The 22,008-nt window shown below is 39.6% G+C and overlaps 2 protein-coding genes across 2 annotated transcripts; both read right to left on the reverse strand.

Annotated features, from left to right (window-relative positions):
* Positions 1 to 290: 290 nt before the first annotated feature.
* LOC146961212 (hydroperoxide isomerase ALOXE3-like) lies at positions 291 to 8,773 on the reverse strand. The gene is made up of 15 exons (XM_085770546.1): positions 8,737 to 8,773; positions 5,270 to 5,435; positions 4,885 to 5,089; positions 4,674 to 4,755; positions 4,449 to 4,571; positions 4,258 to 4,361; positions 3,279 to 3,451; positions 2,964 to 3,107; positions 2,586 to 2,789; positions 1,776 to 1,862; positions 1,497 to 1,663; positions 1,296 to 1,417; positions 1,109 to 1,209; positions 709 to 876; positions 291 to 582 (listed from the first exon to the last, which is right to left on the reverse strand). The coding sequence occupies exons 2-15, from the start codon at positions 5,420 to 5,422 to the stop codon at positions 403 to 405; spliced, it is 2,013 nt and encodes a 670-aa protein (XP_085626672.1). The 5' UTR covers positions 5,423 to 5,435; positions 8,737 to 8,773; the 3' UTR covers positions 291 to 402.
* Positions 8,774 to 11,453: 2,680 nt separating this feature from the next.
* On the reverse strand, positions 11,454 to 17,295 carry LOC146961213 (hydroperoxide isomerase ALOXE3-like). Its single transcript, XM_085770547.1, has 14 exons — positions 17,119 to 17,295; positions 15,184 to 15,388; positions 14,971 to 15,052; positions 14,749 to 14,871; positions 14,549 to 14,652; positions 13,865 to 14,037; positions 13,580 to 13,723; positions 13,232 to 13,435; positions 12,949 to 13,035; positions 12,644 to 12,810; positions 12,435 to 12,556; positions 12,215 to 12,315; positions 11,829 to 11,999; positions 11,454 to 11,716 (listed from the first exon to the last, which is right to left on the reverse strand). Exons 1-14 carry the CDS (start codon positions 17,263 to 17,265, stop codon positions 11,537 to 11,539), a joined length of 2,010 nt encoding a protein of 669 aa, XP_085626673.1. The 5' UTR covers positions 17,266 to 17,295; the 3' UTR covers positions 11,454 to 11,536.
* Positions 17,296 to 22,008: the final 4,713 nt, after the last annotated feature.

A 22,008-nucleotide genomic window follows, 5' to 3' on the forward strand; every position in this document is an offset into this window, starting at 1 on the left:
TTTAGCCAAAAACAGGAAAACCAATAATCCAAATAATCTTGAAGCACAAAACCCTGCTTTGAGAATTAATAATGTATAAGAAAGAATGTCCAGCATTTGTAAATGTTAAAAAAGTGGCCTACACAGTGCAGAAAACTTTTACCCAATGTTTAATATTTTACAGCCTGTTGTAATCATTGATGTTTCTGCTCAACAAACAATAAGTCTACAAGTTGCCTCAAAATAGACCATCATGATCATGATCCAACTTAAATCTAGTCCCCTTGCCCCACTAGGCCAACTAACTGTATCATCTCAGCTATTGTACCTACAGTCAAATTCAAATCATAACACACCTCCCAGCATGCAATGCAGGTGTTATGGATACAATCAGATAGCACAGTGTTATTGCCTCAGTCTTTCTCAAATATTTATACTGTTCTCGATCTCAGCAGGGTCCAGGTATGTGTAGGGCACTTTAAGCTTTGCGTTCCTTTTTGCAATTTCTTTACTGAGGTTGGACAGCTCTGCTTGGAAATCCTTGATTATCTGCTTAGGTGCAGATTCAGTGAATCGCTCCTCAGGGTAGCAACCCAAGAAAACCTGAGAAAGTGAAATATACAAAGACATAAAAGTAGATTTACATTATTTTGTGGTACACAAAGGCAGCATGGATATGCCATAATGACTGTACAATATCTTGTAAATATTTGTAAACAACAAACTTACAGCATTATTATATTTTTCTGCCAGCACCCGAGCCATCGCTGCAAAGCTGACAGTTTCTCCAACATTTGGGAGGATCTTCAAAACTGACTCCATGCTTGACTGTCCCTTCGTGGTTGGAGGAGCTTTGTGCAGCAGGAGTGAGCCATTGGGTATCCAGTGGTAGTCAAACTAAATTACGGAAAAAGATTCAAATTTTTTATTTACATTTATATTCTGTTTTGTATTGTTGGGTGGTGGCAACATAAATTAATATCTAATTTCATCAACTGAATTAAATATTAAAACATATGGAAAACATTTTAAGACACACAATTGTAATGGAAGCAGTTTGTAGATCTGAGAGTTCATAGATCTGATCCGTATTATTAATGCATCTTCCTAACTATTTACTCTGCCTCACCTGTCCATTATTGACAGCAGCATGTTGACCTGACACTGTGAAGATCACCATGGTGATGAATCTGATCACCTCCTCCACAGTATTGAAGGATTCTGGAAAACCTGTGTGAAACATTGCATTATGCTAATAGGCCACTATATATTCAGGTTGTATTAACAACAGATTGCTCTAGAATGTGGCTAAATACCTGAAGCTTTATTTCCCAAAAAGCCTTTGGTGAATATCTCACTGACCCAGTCCTGCAGCTCAGTGTCCTTACGGACTTCATTATCTGAGGGATAGTAGTGCTCCACCATTGCCCTCACGAAGCTTGTAAACATGAAACAATGTGATTTTGAATTGTATATAATTACATTTGCATAATAGTTTTACTGGAATTAAAAGTTACCTGTTGATGATGTTCCACAGCTTCAGTCCATCATCTCTGTAGTAGTAGTTGGGAATTGACTCCAGTCCTCGTGCAGTGATGTTCTCTGGCAGACAGAGGGAGCTGTAGGTTGTTTCAGAGTGACCTCTTCTCATGAGTTCATCCAGCCCCTTAGACCCCAGTGAACTCTGATAATCAATAATGCAGAGACAAAAGCCATCAGAAAAGTTTCTTTAATTAAAATCAAACCCGGAAACTACATTGAAAAAATTAGGGTTAGGGTTAGAGGTGTGTGTTTACCTTATTTATGATCCCATCAGGTCCAAAAATAGAATCACGGCCTGACATATTTATGTCCAGAGTGCCCCGTAAGTGGGCAATCAACAGCTGTACAGACCAAAAGAATAATGTTTATATTCACAATTTCATTCAGTTATTTGGCAGACGCTTTTATCCAAAATGACTTAGTAATGAACAAGTGACAGTAACATCAAGAAAGTGAGTGACGTCAGTAAACTTCAGTGGCTCAGTGAAGAGAGAATCTTAATGTAAATGCCAAGTACCCAGTGTGTGTGTGTGTGTGTGTGTGTGTGTGTGTGTGTGTGTGTGTGTGTGTGTGTGCACGCGCATACAGGATACCGTAGTGTGGGGATTGAGATAACAGAATAGCATACAGTATCCCCTGAATCTTATAAAGGACAAAGTCAGAAAAAGGTGAAGTCTTGTGCTGGGTCTGTAGTTTAAATGTATCTGAATACAAGTTCCAACATGCAGCAGGTTTTGCATGTTTCCCATCAACTCTAAAGAATCTTGGTCTCTGGTTTGACATTCAATTAATCCATAGCAAGTGAAATCTTGTTGTTTTCCTATATAATTGGTTGTCTTTTCTACAATTCTACATAATGCATTTCTTTTAGTTTGAAATATTACAGTAAAATATGTGATTTCAGTATTAACTGAAACTGGAAGTTCAATAGTTGGGAATTATCTATGGAAGTTACAGTCAAGGGTCAGTGGTCATTTCCTGTCTCCTCTTCACTATGAACTCTATATCAGACATAAAATGTTATGTGAAAAATCAATCAGTAAAAGTCAGATAATTAGTTATACCTTGTAGAGTGGATGAATCACAGGGAAGCAGCGAAGAGTGGCTATAGTAAAGACCTCGGCCAGAAAGTGAGTCCTCAAGAGGTGATGGACTGCTTCATGATCCATGACATCTGCATTCTTGATGAACATCTTGGCCAGCAGCCAGTCTGTCTCTGAGTCACTGGGCAGAAAGATGGGATTGTCCTCAGAGGGTTGTTGACGCAGCTGAAATGTGATATGAAAAGCATCCACATTAATTTGTATTTTAGTAAAGTAGATTCTGATAACATACTAATGCCCTGTGGATTGTACTGTCATGTAACTAGTGTATCAGTGATTGTGCTGAATTGGATACCATACAGTAAATACTGTCACTGATCCACTGTATCATGAAAATACCTGTATGGCAATTGGCATCAGTTCATTTTCCGTGTTCAAGTAGAACAAGCAGAGACCAGCTGTCACATGCAGCTGTTCACCATTGGAGACTCTTGCAGGTATTCCATCCATCTTCTTTTGGTCGTAGAGGAAAATGTTGCCTTTCTGTAATGTTAACCAAAGATAGAAGAAAAACATTTTGAAGGCATCAAGAGGTGGCACATATGTGTTGTAAATCAAGAGAACAGGGTTCAGGAATCCACTGTGATTTAAGTAAGGACATTAAATGAACAAACTGACTCTTATCAGCCATTTAAAGCCGCTCTGCTTTCATACCTCCATTTCCTTCTGCAGAGAGCTGTCCTCTGCTAGAAACGGCTTCACCATCTCCTCAGTGACTGGAAGGTTTGGGGGAAGCTCTGAGCATTTCTTGATCATATTGGGGTTGATTCCATTCAGAAACTGATATCCAAAGAAGTCGTCTTCCTTCCAGTGCTCTGCCACATACTCTGGAAGAGAAGCCATTTGCAAATATAATCTAAAAACATGATTGTAGATTCAACATTGTTGACTTATTTTGATAGATTAAATTGTGAATGCTCTGACTGCATTCCATCTCAAATATCAACACTGTATAAGCACAAACAATATGGAAATAGTTATTAATTTAAAGGATTTTTCAAATGAAAAAATCAAAAAAATAAATTCAAGGCTCTAGACCTTTCCATGTACAACAATATTATTAAGAAGTAACTTGAACAAATGAAATGTATTCTGGAACATCATTACAAGAGGAAGTATGTAAGTCCGGTCGCTTTTCCGCTGTTTTGCTAACCCTCCTCCTGGCCATGTGCATGGTGAGAATCAATCAATACAGCAGTAGATAACGTTATATATCATATACGATGATACAACATAGTTGTGTAGTTGACATAAACAAGAGATTACGGGTGATGGGGAACGTTTGTGTCGTGGTGCGCAGAGACGAGAGTTGGGACACTAGGGCGGTGGCTCCAATCTTGCAAGGTTGGTTTTCAGCCAAGAGACGCAATAAGTGACACACACGTGGAGGGCAGAGAGCCTCCATTCTCCCTCATAACAAGATAAGCCATTTATTAAACCATCACAATTATTCCAAAGATGTTAAATTAAAGTAAATGTAGCATAGTTAAAGCTACAAATCCTGCATAGTTTGTCTGTTTGGACTGTTAGACCCCTTATCAGTGACCCTGATTACTGCTGTTACCATAACAGTGACATAACAATTGTGTATTAAGCAGCGGAACTGAAAAACCGAAAATGTACAGTAACTTACCTGACATTGTTGTCTTTTTGAACCAGAAGATCTTTTTCATGTCCTCAATGTTTTCCCAATTTTCCGTAGATCCGAGCAGCCCCTTAAGCTTGAGTTCAGCACCACTGAGAAAGACAGGGTAAAAGTGTGACAATAAAGACAACATGTGCATCATGGAACACAATTATGTCAGTTAGAATTGAAGGACGCACGTTATCATTTTTGAGTAAAGTACTTCACTTGATTTGGATTTAGGGAAACGGATTTCATTTGGAAACTCTGATATTTTACTGAAGTTGATGATGTGGGGTAGTCCTTCATCCATTGTCTTCCATCTTTAAAAACAAATGAGCATAATTACAGAGAGTGAAATGCCTCCATATGAGACTCTGTGAACATAATTGCAGCTATGGGTTCATGCGCTACAGCAAACCTACTGGTACACGCTTTTTTTAAGTGTCAGCTCTTTTTTCCGGTGGTCAGTCAACAGGGGATGATCCTCCTCAAAGACCTTCATGGCTGAGAGGTGATCAGAACGTAACAGCAGGCAAATTTATTTGCAACTATTAAGAAGCTAAGAAAAACACATATACAAAAATATAAATGTGAATTATCTATGATTTTTGATCTGGGGAATTTGAAGCAGACCTCTCCCTCCTCTCAGCTCCACCACCTCTCCCCTGGAGATCCATCTGTAACAGGAGAAGATAACAACATCTCCCTCTGGAGTCGTCACCACTATTTTGGAGCAGTACCACTCATTCTCTGGCAGAAGGAGATACGGATCTTTCTCCACCTTGACCAGCAGAAGTTTCCCCAGGGACGAACTGGTCTTTACTGTGTAGGTTCCTGTCTGGAAGTTGGGGATGATATAAATATATACAGTTAAGTTTGTATGTTAAGTGGTAAACTTAAAAAGTAAAATACATTCAAAAACATAATATAGTACAGTTTTAAAATGTGCATTATGTTACTTGGTAGTATGCTTTTGAGTTTTACTCAAAATATAATCAAAATACATAGTTCAACTTACTGTTCCTTTTTTGAAATCAGGGCCAAAGTTGTCCAACTCAGTTCGCTTACTCTGTCCTTCATTTCCAAATAAAGTGACATATATGTGATCCCATGTTCCTGCATATTGCTCATCACCAGTTGTCACCTCTAGCTTGTACTCAGCCATGGTCATTTGTGGCTACAGTCTACAAGAAGAAAAAAATGACAGTACTGTATTAGGCTAATTGGAGTTTGAGGGTTAAATTGTTTTGTAGTCATTGTAGTTTTTATTCAGTTTGTGTTTTTTATAGGTTAAATGGTCAGACTAATTTCTATTTTTATTTCAGTTCACTAAATATTTTTTTCACTGTTATTATTTCATTATTATTTTTGCACATGTTCTCAGAGAGCAGAAACACATGCTATAATGCTGCCTCCCCTAATTCTGGGCCTCACCTCAGAGTGCCTTTGTTGTAATGGGCTTTATGCACAGCTCCACTACTTCCTGAAATAAGCCAGCTCCTTTATTTCCTGTCTTACATTATTGGACCAACTGATTAATCCAGGTGTGTCTGACCTCACAACAATGGTCAGGCACACCTGGATTAATCAGTTTGTTGATTGTTGTTTGTTGACATGTTCTATATGAATTTGAAATGACATCCTATAATCCAACCAAATGCCTAAGTATTTATAAGAATCAGTAGTCTCAATGTGTGTGTTTTTCTGTAAGGTGTGTATTCTAATGTTATTATTAGTTACTTGAGTCCTAGAAAAGAACATGCATTTGTTTTTTTCTGAGTTTAAAACAAGCTTATGCTCAACAAGAGCCTGTTGAAACAAATTGAAAGCAGATTGTAATTTTGTGACTGTTGCTTCTGGTGTGGGGCCAATACTATATAGAATCGTGTCATCCGCATAATAATGGAAATTACAGGACACGAAAGAGGGAACAATATTATTTATATAGAGTGTGAATAAAAGAGGGTCTAGAATTGACCCTTGAGGTACACCTTTGTACACATTAAGTAAACTTGATCTAGACCCATCCGCTACAACAGTTTGAGTCCTCCCAGACAAATAATTACTGAACCAGTTTATGGAGGAGTTATCAAAACCCAGTGAAACCAGTTTATTTAATAATATGTTATGGTCCACAGTGTCAAAGGCTTTCGATAGATCAATAAAGAGTGCCGCACAGTGCAAACGATTATCAAGGGCATTGAGTATGTCATTGACAACCAGTGTTGCAGCTGTTGTGGTACTATGTCCAGGTCTAAATCGGGATTGTTGAGGCTGAAGAATGTTGTTTACCTCCAGGAAATGCCGTAACTGTGAAATGATAATACTACAGGCCTTGTCATGGCAGGATGGGGCCGCTCAATGCAGGATTCTAACCGGGGTCGCCTGCAGTGAGGACTATAGCCTCAACACATGGGGCGGGAGCTCTACCAACTCTGCCCTACAACGGAAGAAAGTGGTAACTCCTCAGAGTGCAGTTCTGAGAAAAATGAGTTTAAAGTATTTTTGTTGTCCAGTCAACTGTATTGAATTTAGGATTCTGAAAATTGGTCAAATCCTTGCTTTTGCAAGTAGTCTAGCTGTGTAAAAATATTTAACTCAAACTTAACATTTTACCCTTATTTCAAGAGTTACCTCTGTCTGTTTGTGCATTGAGGCAAAATATAAGCTGGCCATACAACGCAAGAAAGGGGTAACTCCCATTGGTTCTAAAATGGTACTAGCCTGTTGTACAGTAGGGCGTGTTGAACATTCTATACACAGGAAGAAACGGGTAACTCATGTTACTGTGTTCTCGCGTTGTTTCCCCACAGCTTTGGGTAGTTCTATACACAGAGAGAAAAAGGTAACTCTAGTTACTGTGTTCTCTTGTTGTTTCACCACAGTTTTTGGGAGTTACTGTGAAAGCCACCCGCAAATATATCCCAAATAAGATAATGTTGAGTCAAGATGTTTATCCACATGATGTAGCAGACCTTTAAAGTCCCAAAAATGTCAAAATCTCATTTTTGACAAAAATGCGTTGTAGGGCAGAACTGAGCTAAACACTGGACCACATCCCCATGTTTCAACCTTTGGACCTCAACTACATTCTTGTTTTAAAAAAAAAAAAACGTTTTTAGACCTCTTTCTTTTTAAATGTGCCAGCTTTGAAAGCTTTCAACCTTAGTTCAAGCAAGTTCATCTTATCTTTTTCAATTGATAATATTTCGTTTTCTTTTCAGCAAACCATATCAGTTAAACAAACTTACCTGACGTGTTTCGGCTTGTTCTTCAGTCTTCCTCAGAAGTGTCACTTGCTGTTGCTGAGACGTTTCCTTATCACCTATCTCTTGGTCAGGGTGTGACCAGCCCGGTGAATCCATTACATCCACCCACCGGGCAGGTCCCACCTCTTCCTGTCCAATGTTCTCTGGAGGAAGGACTCCCAGGTGTGAGACAGCATGTACACCCCATTGTCCCAGTTGATGTCTCAAAAACATAAACATTGTAACTATACCAAGGAATTATAGAACCCATCCAAAGACCAATGAAAAGACACCAAATCAACACAGCAGTCAAGCCACATACAAAGCTACGACAGCTTCAAGTACACCAACAGGACAAAATAGAACCAGACAAAAAACGCAATGTACAGTAATCTACAAAAGATCATGCAGTAAAACATAAGGGAGACCGGCAGATCATGCATCACCAGAAGGAAAGAAAAACAAAAGGAATGTGAAAAAGAAACATCAGCACGACTCAAAAGAAAAATAAAAGAGAAAGTGGAACAACATAACCTAAAATCTTTCATATCAGGCTACTGTAAAAGAAATAACCACGTCATGGACTGGGACAACTCCAAAATGATAGCATCAGAAAACCATAAACACAATCAGGGCCACTGAAATTAGGAATCCTAACCAACCGGGATGAGGGGGTGTACAAGATGTCCCACACCTAGGACTCCCTCCTCAGAAAAAATCAGACAGCAAGGGGCCTGATCGGCCAGGTGAATTTCACGGATTCACCGGGCCGGTCACAGCAATATCAGGTGGCACCTCTGAGGAAGCCTGAAGATGCCAGTCGAAACTACAGTGGAGCCCGACCAATATGGATTCTTTAGGGACAATTCAGATAAGGAAATAAAAAAATCTGATTCATCCAATTAATGTTTTACATGTTTAAAAAAAAAAAAGTTACGTAAAACAATTAGCTGCTTTTAGACCTTTAAATATGTTTAGTACTTTTGAAATATTGTTGACTGTAAGAAAGCTGATAACTGTTCTTTTTTCTTATTATTGAGGTGGTAGTGGGTGTTGATATTTGGTCAACCCCACTAACAGGCAGGTGGATAAGCAACATCATATAAGTCACTGGTATAACATGATTTGAAATGTGCCTCTCTGATGTCCTCTAAACATGCATTCACATTTTCTTTCATAACCATGAAGTCATTATGAATTGGTTTTTGCACAAAGTTGAAACTGTCTTTTTACCTACCTCATTGCCTTATGTCTGCAGACGCCGATCTTTCTTCTTTGCGCTCAAATATATCAAATATTTGAGACTGCTCCTAACCACACACCCCCCCACCCACACACATAGAATGCCTGTGGGTTTAGAGGCAGCATCACAATCCTCCCCCTTCGATTGGTGCTGCAGCGGAGAGGAGGGAAACAAACAGTTCCTTTGCTGAGTGGGTGGGTCCTTCATGATGGTAAAAACCAAACCAGATGGAGGTGTAGTGTGAGAAACCCAAATGGAAGAGGAGCAACGCTCTGTATACATCCCAGTTTATTGTAGGCCTAATGACATTAGCAATGCCATAGCAGCATCAAAAGGCCAATCTCCGGTTGGCTCCTCTTTACCTCCTAACATCCTGTGTCTGTTGGAGAAGCACTGCTTTTTAACATGAAACATTGTTATTGCATTTTTACTGTTTTAATCAGGTCTGTTTGAAGCTCTGTGTTGATCAGTTTGTGAAAAAAATGCATATTTTCCCCACTTCTGTATCTACTCTGCAGAATCTGTGCCCCCACTGTTTGTGTGTGTGTGTGTGTGTCAGTTTTGCTCTCTACCTTTTTCACACATGCCCGCAGTTATTAAATAACTCGAGAGTCAAGTGTAGCCTACAGCAAAGGACACAGATGAATTTATGAAACCAGGAACACATTCTCAGTAACCATAGCTTATTTATTTTGCTTCCACAGTTGTGAATTTACTTGCATGAACATGCTCCATAGTTATCAGGAAACACACCCACCATACTGCAAAGTGGCTACACCTGATTAGTGTCTAGTTAGAGACAAATACATTCACTATCAGAATGCTGAACTGACTGAAGTGGGAGATTGTCAGGTTCCTCCATGGTGTGACAAGAGCTATGGAAAACTCTTTATGAAGGGGAGGGTAATTTGACATATTGCAGGATTCAGGACTGTGTCAGAAATATAACCCAAGAGTTATCAAAGATGTTTGAAAAGCAATTCTAAAGGGAGTTGACCATAATAAAGTCAGATCCACCTACAGTCTCCACCACTGCCACACACTGGTAAACATCTGTCTAGAAGTATTCATGATAAACAGCAGGAAAGAAACTGGTTTATATTTTACATGTACATCACCATGGCATATCTGTTGTAATAATAGAATTTGCCTTTGATCAAGCAGTGTATCAAAAGGACCATGTGCATATTTTACAGTACAAACAGCCACAGAGACATGTCTCATGAACAGTCTGCCAAAAGTCGTCTTCTTCCAGTTTATCATCCACGGGCTCTCAGCCTATATCTCTTATAGAGGGTATGCATATGATGTCACGGTACTCGGAAGTCGCTGTGGAACGTCCACTGAGTGGCAAAAAGACGAGTGGCAGAGCCGCCAAAGTTTAAAAACGGCGCAAGTAACGAAGCAATTTTCTCCGAGCCCACACAAGTCTGACATGTCTAGCTTTGCCAGCGTGTAAAGCAGCATGACCTAACAGAACTGCCAAAAATCTTGACGATACGTCGTCTTACTTTGACCGAGTTACACTGAAGAACCTGTTCTCAATGACGGAAAGTAAATTCACTGGAGCGGTCATTGTTTTCGATGGATCAGCTGTGTTTACAGTTTCAGGTGTTATAGTTATGATGTTTAGACAGATAAATTAGTCCTCTAACACATCCTACAGTTTGACTTGTTAGAGTTAAAAAAATAAAAGCAATAAAAGCAACTTGTGTTTAAGCGTCGGGAGTCACTGTCAGGACGACAGTAACAGCTGTCCCTCTGCACAGTAACAGTGAGCCTGTCTGTCACTCTGCAGGTACCGCGGTCACACTGTGTGTTACAGGATTGTCAGTGACGTGTCTGTGGAGCAGATGGTTTGGGGAGCTGGCTGTCGATTCCTTTTGACATCAATTTGTTTTGATATAACATATTTTATCCAGTTTATGAGTCCACCGCTATCCGCCAGCACGTTGAGGGAGGTTTGTTTTGCCACTCAGTCCGATCGAACGGGGCGTTGCCGAGGGCAACGTGACGTAAACGCATACCCTCTATTGGAGTGACACAGATATGTTCCGGTCATTTAAATCTGTTAACATGCCTCCAGTCCATATTCAATGACACTGAATACTGACAAAACACATTGTGAGGCAGGCTTATACATGTCACTACAATGTTGAACCAACTACTGAACTAGTTTTACCTGTTCCTTTAAAAACTAGAAAAGACTATTGCCTTCATGGGTGTCAGTTAAACCTACTTTTTGTGTTAAATTATTTTTTAGAGATTAAGAGAGATTAAATTGAAGATGGAAACGGATTATATGGAGGGAATTACACTTCAACCACCTTTAATATTTTATTTTTGAATCCATTTCCAATAAACAATTATATACTTGAGCTTGAACTTGACAAGGAAAGAAGGGTCATATATATCTGTGTGTGTGTGTGTGTGTGTGTGTGTGTGTGTGTGTGTGTGTCTTCTCTCACACTGATTCAAATCAGCTCTTAGTTCAAAATTAAGGTAAGGTAATGTGATGCACCCAAAGCAAAAATGAAAGAAAGTTTAAAGCAACAAAACCAATGGGAATAAAATACTAATACAGAACACCCTTATATTTAAAAAGAAACATTCAGATTGTGGATGTACAGTATAAACCATTACTTGCTGTGCTACGCAGTTAGGTTCCCAACTTGCTAAGTCTATAAAAACATCACCTATTGCACAACCACAGTGCACTCCCCAGCATGCAAGACAGATCAAGAGAAATGCATGGATACAATCAGCTAACACAGTATGACTGCTTCCTGCTGTCTCAAATAGTTACACTGTTCTCAATCTCAGCAGGGTCCAGGTATGTGTAGGGCACTTTAAGCTTCGAGTTCCTTTGTGCAATGTCTTCACTGAGGTAGGACAGCTCTGCTTGGAAATCCTTGATCATCTGCGTTGGGCCAGATTCATCGAATCGTTCCTCAGGGTAGCAACCCAAGAGAACCTGAGAAAGTGAAATATATGCAACAGTAATGTAGATTGACAGTGTTTTGCAGTACACAAAGGTTGCATGGACAGGCCATTTGTAATGTATTTAATAAGTACAACAAACTTACAACATCAGTGAATTTTTTTGAAAGCAGCCAAGCCAGTCCTGCAACACTGACAGTCTCGCCAACATTTGGGAGAGTCTCCAGAATTGTCTCCATGCTTGACTGCCCCTTAGTGGTTGGAGGAGGTTTGTGCAGAAGGAGTGGGGCATTGGGCACCCAGACACTGTAGTCAAACTATATTATAAAAGAAGAACCTTCAATATCACTTAGAATGTAATGTTTCATTGTAATGATCAGCTCTTATTCTGGCAAGGGGATTTATCAAAAGCAAAACTGTAATGGACGAAGCAGTGTGCAGGTTTGCCAAATATTGCATAATAGTTCAGTCGTCAACAAAAACCTGATAAAAGATCACTACATATTATATTTTACTATTTACTCTGCCTCACCTGTCCATTGTTGAGAGCAGCATGCTGAGCTGACACTGTGAAGATCACCATGGTGATGAAACCGATCACTTCCTCTACAGTTTGAAAGCATTCTGGAAACCCTGTTGGAAACACCACCGTTATCAGTTCATCTTCTCCATTTGCTGCCTGTGTAAAATGTTGTGATGTTCTTCTAGCTTTATGTGTATTCAGGCACGTGAACATAGGCTAAATACAGTACCTGAAGCTTTGTTTCCTAAGAACCCATGGGTGAAAATCTCACGGATCCATTCTTGCAGCTCAGTGTCCTTTTGGACCTCACTGTCTGATGAGTAATAATGCTCCACAATTGCCGTCACAAAGCTGGTAAACACAAAATAATCTGATTCTAGATTTTATACATTTACAGTAATTAAAAAAAAACTTTTTTAAACATACATAAAAAGTTACCTGTTGATGATGTTCCACAGCTTCAGTCCATCATCTCTGTAGTAGAAGTTGGGAATTGACTCCAGTCCCCGTGCAGCGATGTTCTCTGGCAGACAGAGGGAGCTGTAGGTCGTTTCAGAGTGACCTCTTCTCATGAGCTCTCTAAGCCCATCATACCCCAGTGAACTCTGATAATCAGCAATACAGAAATATCTTTCATCACACAAGTTTCTTTGATGTTTTAAAAGTTCATTCATAGGCTGAAGTTCAGTTTCACAATGGTAAAAGTCACACCATTTAAAAAGATGTTTGTTAAAGATCCTTACACTGCTGACAACCCCGTCGGTCCCCAAAAGAATTTTGCGGGCTCTGATGCCTACGTAGAGTGTGTACCGGAAGTGTGGAATCAACAGCTGTACAGAAAGAGAAAAGTATGTGAAAAGTCAAAGGTGTTTTGCTGTATTTTGTATTCTCTGTCTCCTCTACTAACCCCCCTACAAAGACATAAAATGCCATCAAAATCATTGCAAAAACTCAGTTTCTCAGATCATCACTTTAGATCCAGAGAAAAAAAAAATCTAGCAACTCTATTACATGATTAGGCTATACCTTGTAGATGGGATGAATCACAGGGAAGCAGCGAAGAGTGGCTATAGCAAAGACCTCGGCCAGAAAGTGAGTCCTCAAGAGGTGATGGACAGTTACATGATCCATGATATCTGCATTTTTGATGAACATCTTGGCCAGCAGCCAGTCTGTCTCTGAGTCACTGGGCAGAAAGATGGGATTGTCCTCAGAGGGTTGTTGACGCAGCTGAAATGTGATATAAAACACATTTTGATGTCCTATGTTAGTAGTGTAAAAGCATAATGCACTTTGGAATGTTATGTTATGTGAGTAGATCAGTAATTGTACCTAAATGCATACAGTCACTGATTCACTGTATCTGTGATATACCTGTATGGCAATTGGCATCAATTTGTTTTCCGGGTTCATGTAGAACAAGCAGAGACCAGGTGTACATTGCAGAGGTTCACCATTGTAGTCCCTACCAGGTATTCCATCCATCTTCTTTTGGTCGTAGAGGAAAATGTTGCCTTTCTTTAGGTGGAGGAAAGACAGAAGGAAGACATCAAGTTGGTACATATAACATGGAGAATATGATCCACTGTGATTTAAGTGAAGACTTTACAGTAAATGCACAAATTGACCCCTGAAGAACAAAAAAGTGGCCTTTCAAACCTCCATTTCCTTTTGCAGAGAGCTGTCCTCTGCTAGAAATTGTTTCACCATCTCTTTGGTGACTGAAAAGTTTGGGGGAAGCTCTGCGCATTTCTTGATCATATTGGGGTTGATTCCATTCAGAAACTGGTATCCATAAAAGTCATCTTCTGTCCAGTGCTCTGTCACATACTCTGGAAGAAAATCCATTTGCAAATATGATAAAATGTCAAAGATGATTTTAATTGTTAAGGCTTGAAGTACATGATGAAACATGATGATCATGGTCGTTTAATCAAGAAAAACCAAAATTTTTGGTAGGTTCTTCAAAAATTTCATTTCATTTCATTTTCCTTTATTTGTTCGAGAGGGACAGTGTGCATTAATGAACATTTTAAAAAGATAAAATGTAAATGCACCCAATTATAGCCAATAGGCTAATTTCCGTTGGCAGTCCCCCTGCCGGATGGAGCATGGCAATGAGACCTATAATAATTTGACTTTGACTGAAATCTTTCTCACCTTGGGCAACATCTTTTGTTGTATGACATGAATAAAAGGTGAAGCTACTCTTACAAAAGAATGTGTTCTGCGTTGATGTTTGAGATGGAGTAGAGTCAAACATGTACGAAAGCAATGTCTGTTAGACTGACATTGCAGTGGTGTATTAAGCAGCAGAGGTGTGAATCTGGAAAAGAAATGTACCTGACATTGTTGTCCTTTTGCACCAGAAGATTTCTTTGATGTCTTCAATGCGTCTCCATTTTTCCATAGATCCGAGCATCCCCTTAAGCTTGAGTTCAGCACCACTGAGGACAGAGTAAAAGAAGGGGGAAAATGAATGGAGGATGACTGGTGAGGAACATGATTGTGTTAATCATAAATATTCATATACATAGATCTACATTATCCTCTGTGTGTAAATTGTTTCGCTTGACTTGGACTTAGACACGCGGATTTCATCTGGTAACTCAGAGTCATCATCGAAATTGATTATATGGGGCAGTCCTTCCGCCATAATCTTCCATCTGTGAAAACAAACAAAATGATAGAAAGCAAAGTTCAATGTCTCTCAATGAGTCTCTGAGACCATAAGTGCAGCTGTGGGTTCTGTACTTCAGACTTACTGGTACACGCTCTTTTTAAGTATCAGCTCTTTTTTCCGGTGGTCAGTCAACAAGGGATGATCCTCCTCAAAGACCTTCATGGCTGTGACGTAAAGAGAACATAACAACAGGCAATTTAGATTGGCAACTGTCAGAAAACTGAAGAAATGCATCAAAAGACATAATGTCAAAAATTGGAATTATAATATATCATTTGGGGAATTTGAAGCAGACCTCTCCCTCCTCTCAGCTCCACCAGTTCTCCCCTGGAGATCCATCTGTAACAGGGGAAGAGAACAACATCTCCCTCTGGAGTCGTCACCACTATTTTGGAGCAGTACCACTCATCCTCTGAGAGAACGAAAAAGGGATCTTTCTCCACCTTGACCAGCAGAAGTTTCCCCAGGGACGAACTGGTCTTTATGGTGTAGGTTCCTGTCTGGAAATGTTAATATAAGATGTTTATCACACGTTATTTACCCTTAGAGGTAGGGTAGGAGATCCTGGAGAAATCATTCAATCAGGCTACATTTTGAAAATGTACAATTCAAAGGTCCAAGGCCTTTCCTCAGACTTCTCTCCGAAGCCATGCCTCCAGAGCGCAGGAACATGCAATGCCTGTTCAGCGTTGGGTGACAGGTTCACATCAGGGTGAATTTCCTTATATTGAAAGCCTTGTGGGAATGGTGGGACGATAGCATGTCGGAAAAGTGGTATGTCGGAATGGTGCCGGTGACGCAGCACCCGTCTCCTGGCTCGCGTCATCTGGCCCCTCTGATACCGGCTGCTGTGCAGCTATCAGGTGGGACTTAACGTACTGCTGTACGTATCCCCTTTGGGCAGCGGGCACAACCAATACAATTTTGGCCACAGGAACATTGCGTCTTTGTGGAGATCGGAGATACTATAGAATTGACATTTTTCCCCCAAGCAGTGTGCATGCTATTGATGCACAGCTGTCAGCTGTGGAGTTTGGTCGGCATTTATTTTGTGAACAGGGCTGTTTTGAGAGGATGAAAAGAGAGCAGTGAGGTTTGATCATTGGGGTATTTTGACCGAAGCATGCCACAGACATGTCTTTAAGACATCAGGGAACTATTTTAATTTGTGGAAAAGGGGCATTATCTCTCATTCCTTTCTCTGATAACACCCTGGGACCTTTTCAAAGACCCCTCAGGGTCCCTAGACCTGCTATTGGAAACCATTGTTCAAACAACTACAATAGTTTCTGTCCTGTGGGCTAACAGATATCAGATGTCACTGACAGCTAGACTGGTAGGGAGTTGGATTTCTATAAATGTAATGCAAATGAGCAGCTAGTGTATTGTTACTTGGCTGGTAGGTGAGAATATTTGACCCCTTTCCCACTGGCCAAAAAACCTGTTTAAACCTGCTGACAATCGCTTCTGACGGCTCACCGACCCGCGTCGAACGTCTTAAATGAAGCTGCATCATTCTGTCCACCGCTACTTTCTTGTAAATATAAGTTTTAAACAACCAGCTTCCTTGCTGCTTGTTTTTTTTTTGCTACTTGTTTACTCCGCTGCTTTCTATCACACTGACATTGTCATCAACGTGATGACACCTCTAGACGCAGGTTGAATGGCCACGCAACTCTCCAGCTGGAGATCAGACGTGGGTTTTTTGGTCAGTGGGAAAGGAGTCACATGCTGCGCATCGACCCACATATTTTATTAGTGGGAAACCTTCAGGCTGGATTTCTCACAAAACTAGTTTGAGGAGTGCCTATTCAAATGGCCACTTCTTCTTCAAATATTTTTAGATTTCCATGGGTTAGACATTGTCGGAAAGATTCAACAACATTATCAGAATCTGTAAAAAACTTCAACTTTATTAAAGCAAAGTACTTTGTCAAGTCTGAAATAATTGAAAGACTGCACTAAATACTGTTTCAGTAGAAATGAGCTCATACATTTGCTTTGAACATACTGTGGAATTTAGCTCCTGGGCTTCATTGTGCTTGAATTAACTAAACGGGGTACGCTTATATGAAGCTGCCACATAAAGGTGCTATTTGATATTTATTGCAAAGTGAATTACTAAATGAAGTAAAGGGACATAGAAAATACTTCCCCCCAGTACAAGTGTGGGAACTTCTGGCCTGAGAAGTTCTGAGAATGACAATGTGAGAAATGATCATTAACTTACTGCCCCTCTTGTGAAGTCAAGGCCAAAGTTGTCCAACTCAGCTCGCTCACTCTGTCCTTCACTCCCAAATATGGTGACAAATATATGATCCCATGTTCCTGCATATTGCTCATCATATGTTGTCACTTCTAGTCTGTACTCAGCCATGGTCACTCAGTAGATAGTGTCTGGAAGAAGGAAAAAAACTGCTTGAAAATGTACCAGTCATGACAGTGTAGGTGGTATTGTTTTCACCTTGTTTGTGTGTGTGTGTGTGTGTGTGTGTGAGAGAGAGAGAGAGAGAGAGAGAGAGAGAGAGAGAGAGAGAGAGAGAGAGAGTCATGATGGAAAAATGTGGTCCTGGAAATATGTCAGATTTCCTCACAGTGATAAGAATGCAAGCTTCCCCCATATTGCTACATCTATGAGGACTGTTACTACGCATATACACAGATAGAGACTGTTTTTACCTACCTCCTTGCTTCACAGCTACAGGTGCAGACTGTCCTGATCTGTATCTAAGCTCTTGCTTACTGTCGCTTTTTCTACCCCCCCTTGCATACTTTGTAAAAGGTGGGCAAGCTTGTCTTCCTGGTTTTAGTTCCCATTTGCAAGGCAAGACCTGTTGAGTTTGTTGGGTTCTGTGTGGAGGAATAATAAATTATATGTACAAATCCTTGATCCAATAATAACATAACAAAAGGCAATACAATAAAATGATAAACACCAATCTCCACCTTATTCAGCATTCAGCTTGTATTGTTCTCTGCAGTGAGCACATTGTCTCACCTCCAGTTGCTGGTGTTTCTTTTATTTAGATAATGGAGGGGAGGCTCTGTGTATTTGAAATGTGATGCCACTTCACAACATTTAATGAGCAACAAGGCTGCCAGTAATAATAGGTGTAACTTTTAATCCCTGAGTTAATACCCATAAACTGTCTGACCAAGTTTATACACCACAGTCTGTAAACACCCCAGTAAAATAACCTGTTTTGCAAGAAACTTTACAAATTACAGGGCTGATCCTGCCGCCCAAAACTCTATTGTATGTGTACTTTACATGTATATAATGAAAAGTGCAATTTCCTGTTAGGCTTCAGAATCTTATACTCAATGATGTAAGGTGTGTAATTCAAACTATGGAGATGACAGCTGCACTTGAAATATTTGAAGGTGGAGTGTCTTGGCAAGACAGAACAAGTTGAAATTGAGAGCCACTTTCAGGTATTTGTCCTGGTACAGACTTTTGTAGTGCAGCCGGTTCTAATGACTTATTTCTAAGCTACTAGAAAAATCATAACACAATTTTATCATTATCTTGAAAGATAAAATAAAGAGAACTAAACTATACAGTAGATTGTCAGGTCTGCCCAGGATTTTCAAAAGATGGAAAATGTTACCTCTGTTTCTAACATATCTAAATAGGAGTGCACAATTTCAGCTGTTTTTTTAATGGATGATTTAGAGAAACTAACTGCAGGGAGCATTTCAGTAATATAATATTACTATTAGGCTGCATTTCAATATGTAACATAGCATTATAAAATGATTAGTACAACATATATCTGTGGAATAAACAATAAAGGCAACTAACTAAATCTGGACGACTTTGTCCACTAGTCTGTTACACTGACATCTGCCCAGATACAGTATATTCATCCTAAAGAGGTGATGCACCTCTGTTGTAAACAGCAACATAAAACTGAACCAGGGTATCATGGATTACTGAAAGGGACAGTACAAAGAATTTCTTAAAATTGGTACTGTTTGAAATTACTCGGTAACACTTTATAATGAGTACACACTATTAAGCATTAGTTAAGCATTAATAAATATTGAATTCATCATTTATAACACATGAATACTCATTAGTATGTAGTTAGTAAACATAGTTATAAATGTTTTACTCATCATTGATAAGCACAGTAGTTATGGATTAGTAAACACTGAATTCATCATTTATAAAGCATGTTTCTGACGTAAATACTCATTAGTAAGTGGTTTACAATCACAGTTGTAAATGTTTTACTCTTCATTAATAAGCTCATCTATATAAATGATGGATTCAGCATTCCCAAGCGCTCTTACGCGTTCAGTATGAATGGTTAGTGAGTGTTAGTAAATGTTTTATAAAAACTCACAAATTTCATTTCCAATGGATGACTTATAAACAGTTATTAATGCAGGAATTCATGAATTCAGGCAGTTACAAAGCACTTACTACTTGTTAATTAAGTATTTTGTGTGAGCTCATCTAAAGTGGGCACTATCTATGCCTTATAGAGCATTTACAAATGAGATATTAAGATTCACAAGGAGAGACACAACACGATATGGTTCATATTGCATTGTATTTATTGCAACTTGGGAATATTATAAGAGTCTGGTAAAAAATAAAACTGATCAACCAGCGCATCCAGCGTTTACCATTTGTATTTATAAACGAGTCTGTGGCGGGCCGGCCGCGACTCTCTCCCTGCTCTCTCCCTCTCGCGCACACACGGACAGATGGACAGGTCGTGTCGTGACGGTAACATGCTAATGCTAGCTATAGTGTTCTGCTATCCGCCCCCCATGGGGGGGGTTCCCAGTAGTGAAATGGCACCCGGGTACCGCCCAAGCCGAGCGAGTACTCGGATATCGGCTTCAGCCCTACAAACAATACGGCATCTACACTGATATCAGTTCACTCCGAACCATAGACTGTATAAAGTTCCGAACATACATCCATGACCCCGAAGCAGTCTTTTGCCCCCTGTTTTTGGTTGCACGCGCACCGGCGGCCGCTGGACGTGTACGTCGACGAGCCTTACACGTCATCAACGTCACAACGCCTGGACGACGCTGGGAGGCGGCAACACTGCAGCCGGTGCAGCCTGGTGCAGCAGCTAAGATGAATGGAGAGTTGGAGACGGAGAACTCTGCCCAGAATCGACGAGTCCGGCGGACGCGGGCCCAGAAGAAAGCCGGTGTGGAGATGGATATCGAAGTCGGCGGTCGTCAGCGGCACTAGTGGTGAGTATGTGTTCGTTTTGTTTGCTGCCACACATGGTCCATGGATGATAGCTAACGTTAGCTTGTCTGCAGCTTAAGGCTTTAGCTCTCGCTCCCTGACGTACTACCGCGACATGTAAACACACATTTCAGGACTGCTGACTTGTATCATCAGAGCAGCCTCCTTTCATATTTAATAGAGGGGGGACAATAACTGACTCTCATCTGTCAGAATGTGCCTGCTGTAAAGGATAATCATAGCTGAAAATCACAGGTTATTATGTCTGTTCTGATTTTACAAGCCAATGTGTGACTGTGTGTGTGTGTGTGTGTGTGTGTGTGTGTGTGTGTGTGTGTGTGTGTGTGTGACTTAAGTTAAATATCCTTTTTTTCCCCCCTCTTTTCTTTATTTTTAAACTGTTGCTAATTTTCCTTTTTTGTTCTCTAAATTGCAGTCCAAAATCTGGATCAGGCCGTTTCCCGGTACAAGAAAATTCTCTGGCCGTTTGGTCTGCTGCTTTCAAGCGTGTTGGGATGGACCGGAACACTGCTCCAACCGCAGAGAGCTGCCCCCAGCAAATATAAGGAACTGACTTAATTTTTTGATACAGAAAAAAACAAATTAAATAGGCTACAGAAGGATTTTTTTCAAAGAATTATTTGCTGAACTTAAACTTCTGTGATCCACTGTTGGCGTTTTTATTCTGCCATGCTTACCCTTGTTTTACATCAACAGAACAGTTACAATATGTTGGGAAGTTGCAATAAATACAATGCAATATGAACTATCCCTTTGTGTTGTGTCTCTCCTTGGTCTGTTAAGATAACCAAGACTTTTATGAGTCTTGAGGCATTGCAGCCTTAATATCTCATTTGTAAATGCTCTATAAGGCATAGATAGTGCCCACTTTAGATGAGCTCACACAAAATACTTAATTAACAAGTAGTAAGTGCTTTGTAACTGCCTGAATTCATGAATTCCTGCATTAATAACTGTTTATAAGTCATCCATTGGAAATGAAATTTGTGAGTTTTTATAAATCATTTACTAACACTCACTAACCATTCATACTGAACGTGTAAGAGCGCTTGGAAATGCTGAATCCATCATTTATATAGATGAGCTTATTAATGAAGAGTAAAACATTTACAACTGTGATTGTAAACCACTTACTAATGAGTATTTACGTCAGAAACATGCTTTATAAATGATGAATTCAGTGTTTACTAATCCATAACTACTGTGCTTATCAATGATGAGTAAAACATTTATAACTATGTTTACTAACTACATACTAATGAGTATTCATGTGTTATAAATGATGAATTCAATATTTATTAATGCTTAACTAATGCTTAATAGTGTGTACTCATTATAAAGTGTTACCAATTACTCTTAAAAGGAGTTTAAATGTATGTGGGACACCAATGACACAGAGGTTATTACACACATTTAACCACCTTTATTTTAATGTGTGATTTTCTCATGCATTTCAAACAAACAATAATATACTGACAGATATGTGTGTGTGACTGTTGATGGAGAACTGGCCCTGAGGTTGAACTGATCTGATTCGTCTTAACTAATGCTAAACTCACAATAGCTCTGTTTCAGAAATAATATGTAAAGGTTTTATGTCCTGCAAGTCTGGAGCAACAAAACCAACTACAATTAAGTATACTAATGCTGAAATCATAAAATTCAATTAAGATAATTAACATTATGAATTCCCACATTTTACCATACTATAAGCCCACTCATCAAAAAGGCAGCCATAATACAGTCTTGTCACATGATAACTACTGTAACAGTCTATAACACATCACCTATTGTACGTATAGTTAAATTCAAACCCTAACACACCTCCCAGCATGCAAGACAGGTGTTACGGATACAATCAGCTAAACACAGTAT

Source organism: Trachurus japonicus, chromosome 24 (assembly GCF_045865225.1).
Source record: "Trachurus japonicus isolate A0001 chromosome 24, Traja_1.0".
In the NCBI taxonomy this organism is placed as follows: Eukaryota; Metazoa; Chordata; class Actinopteri; order Carangiformes; family Carangidae; genus Trachurus; species Trachurus japonicus.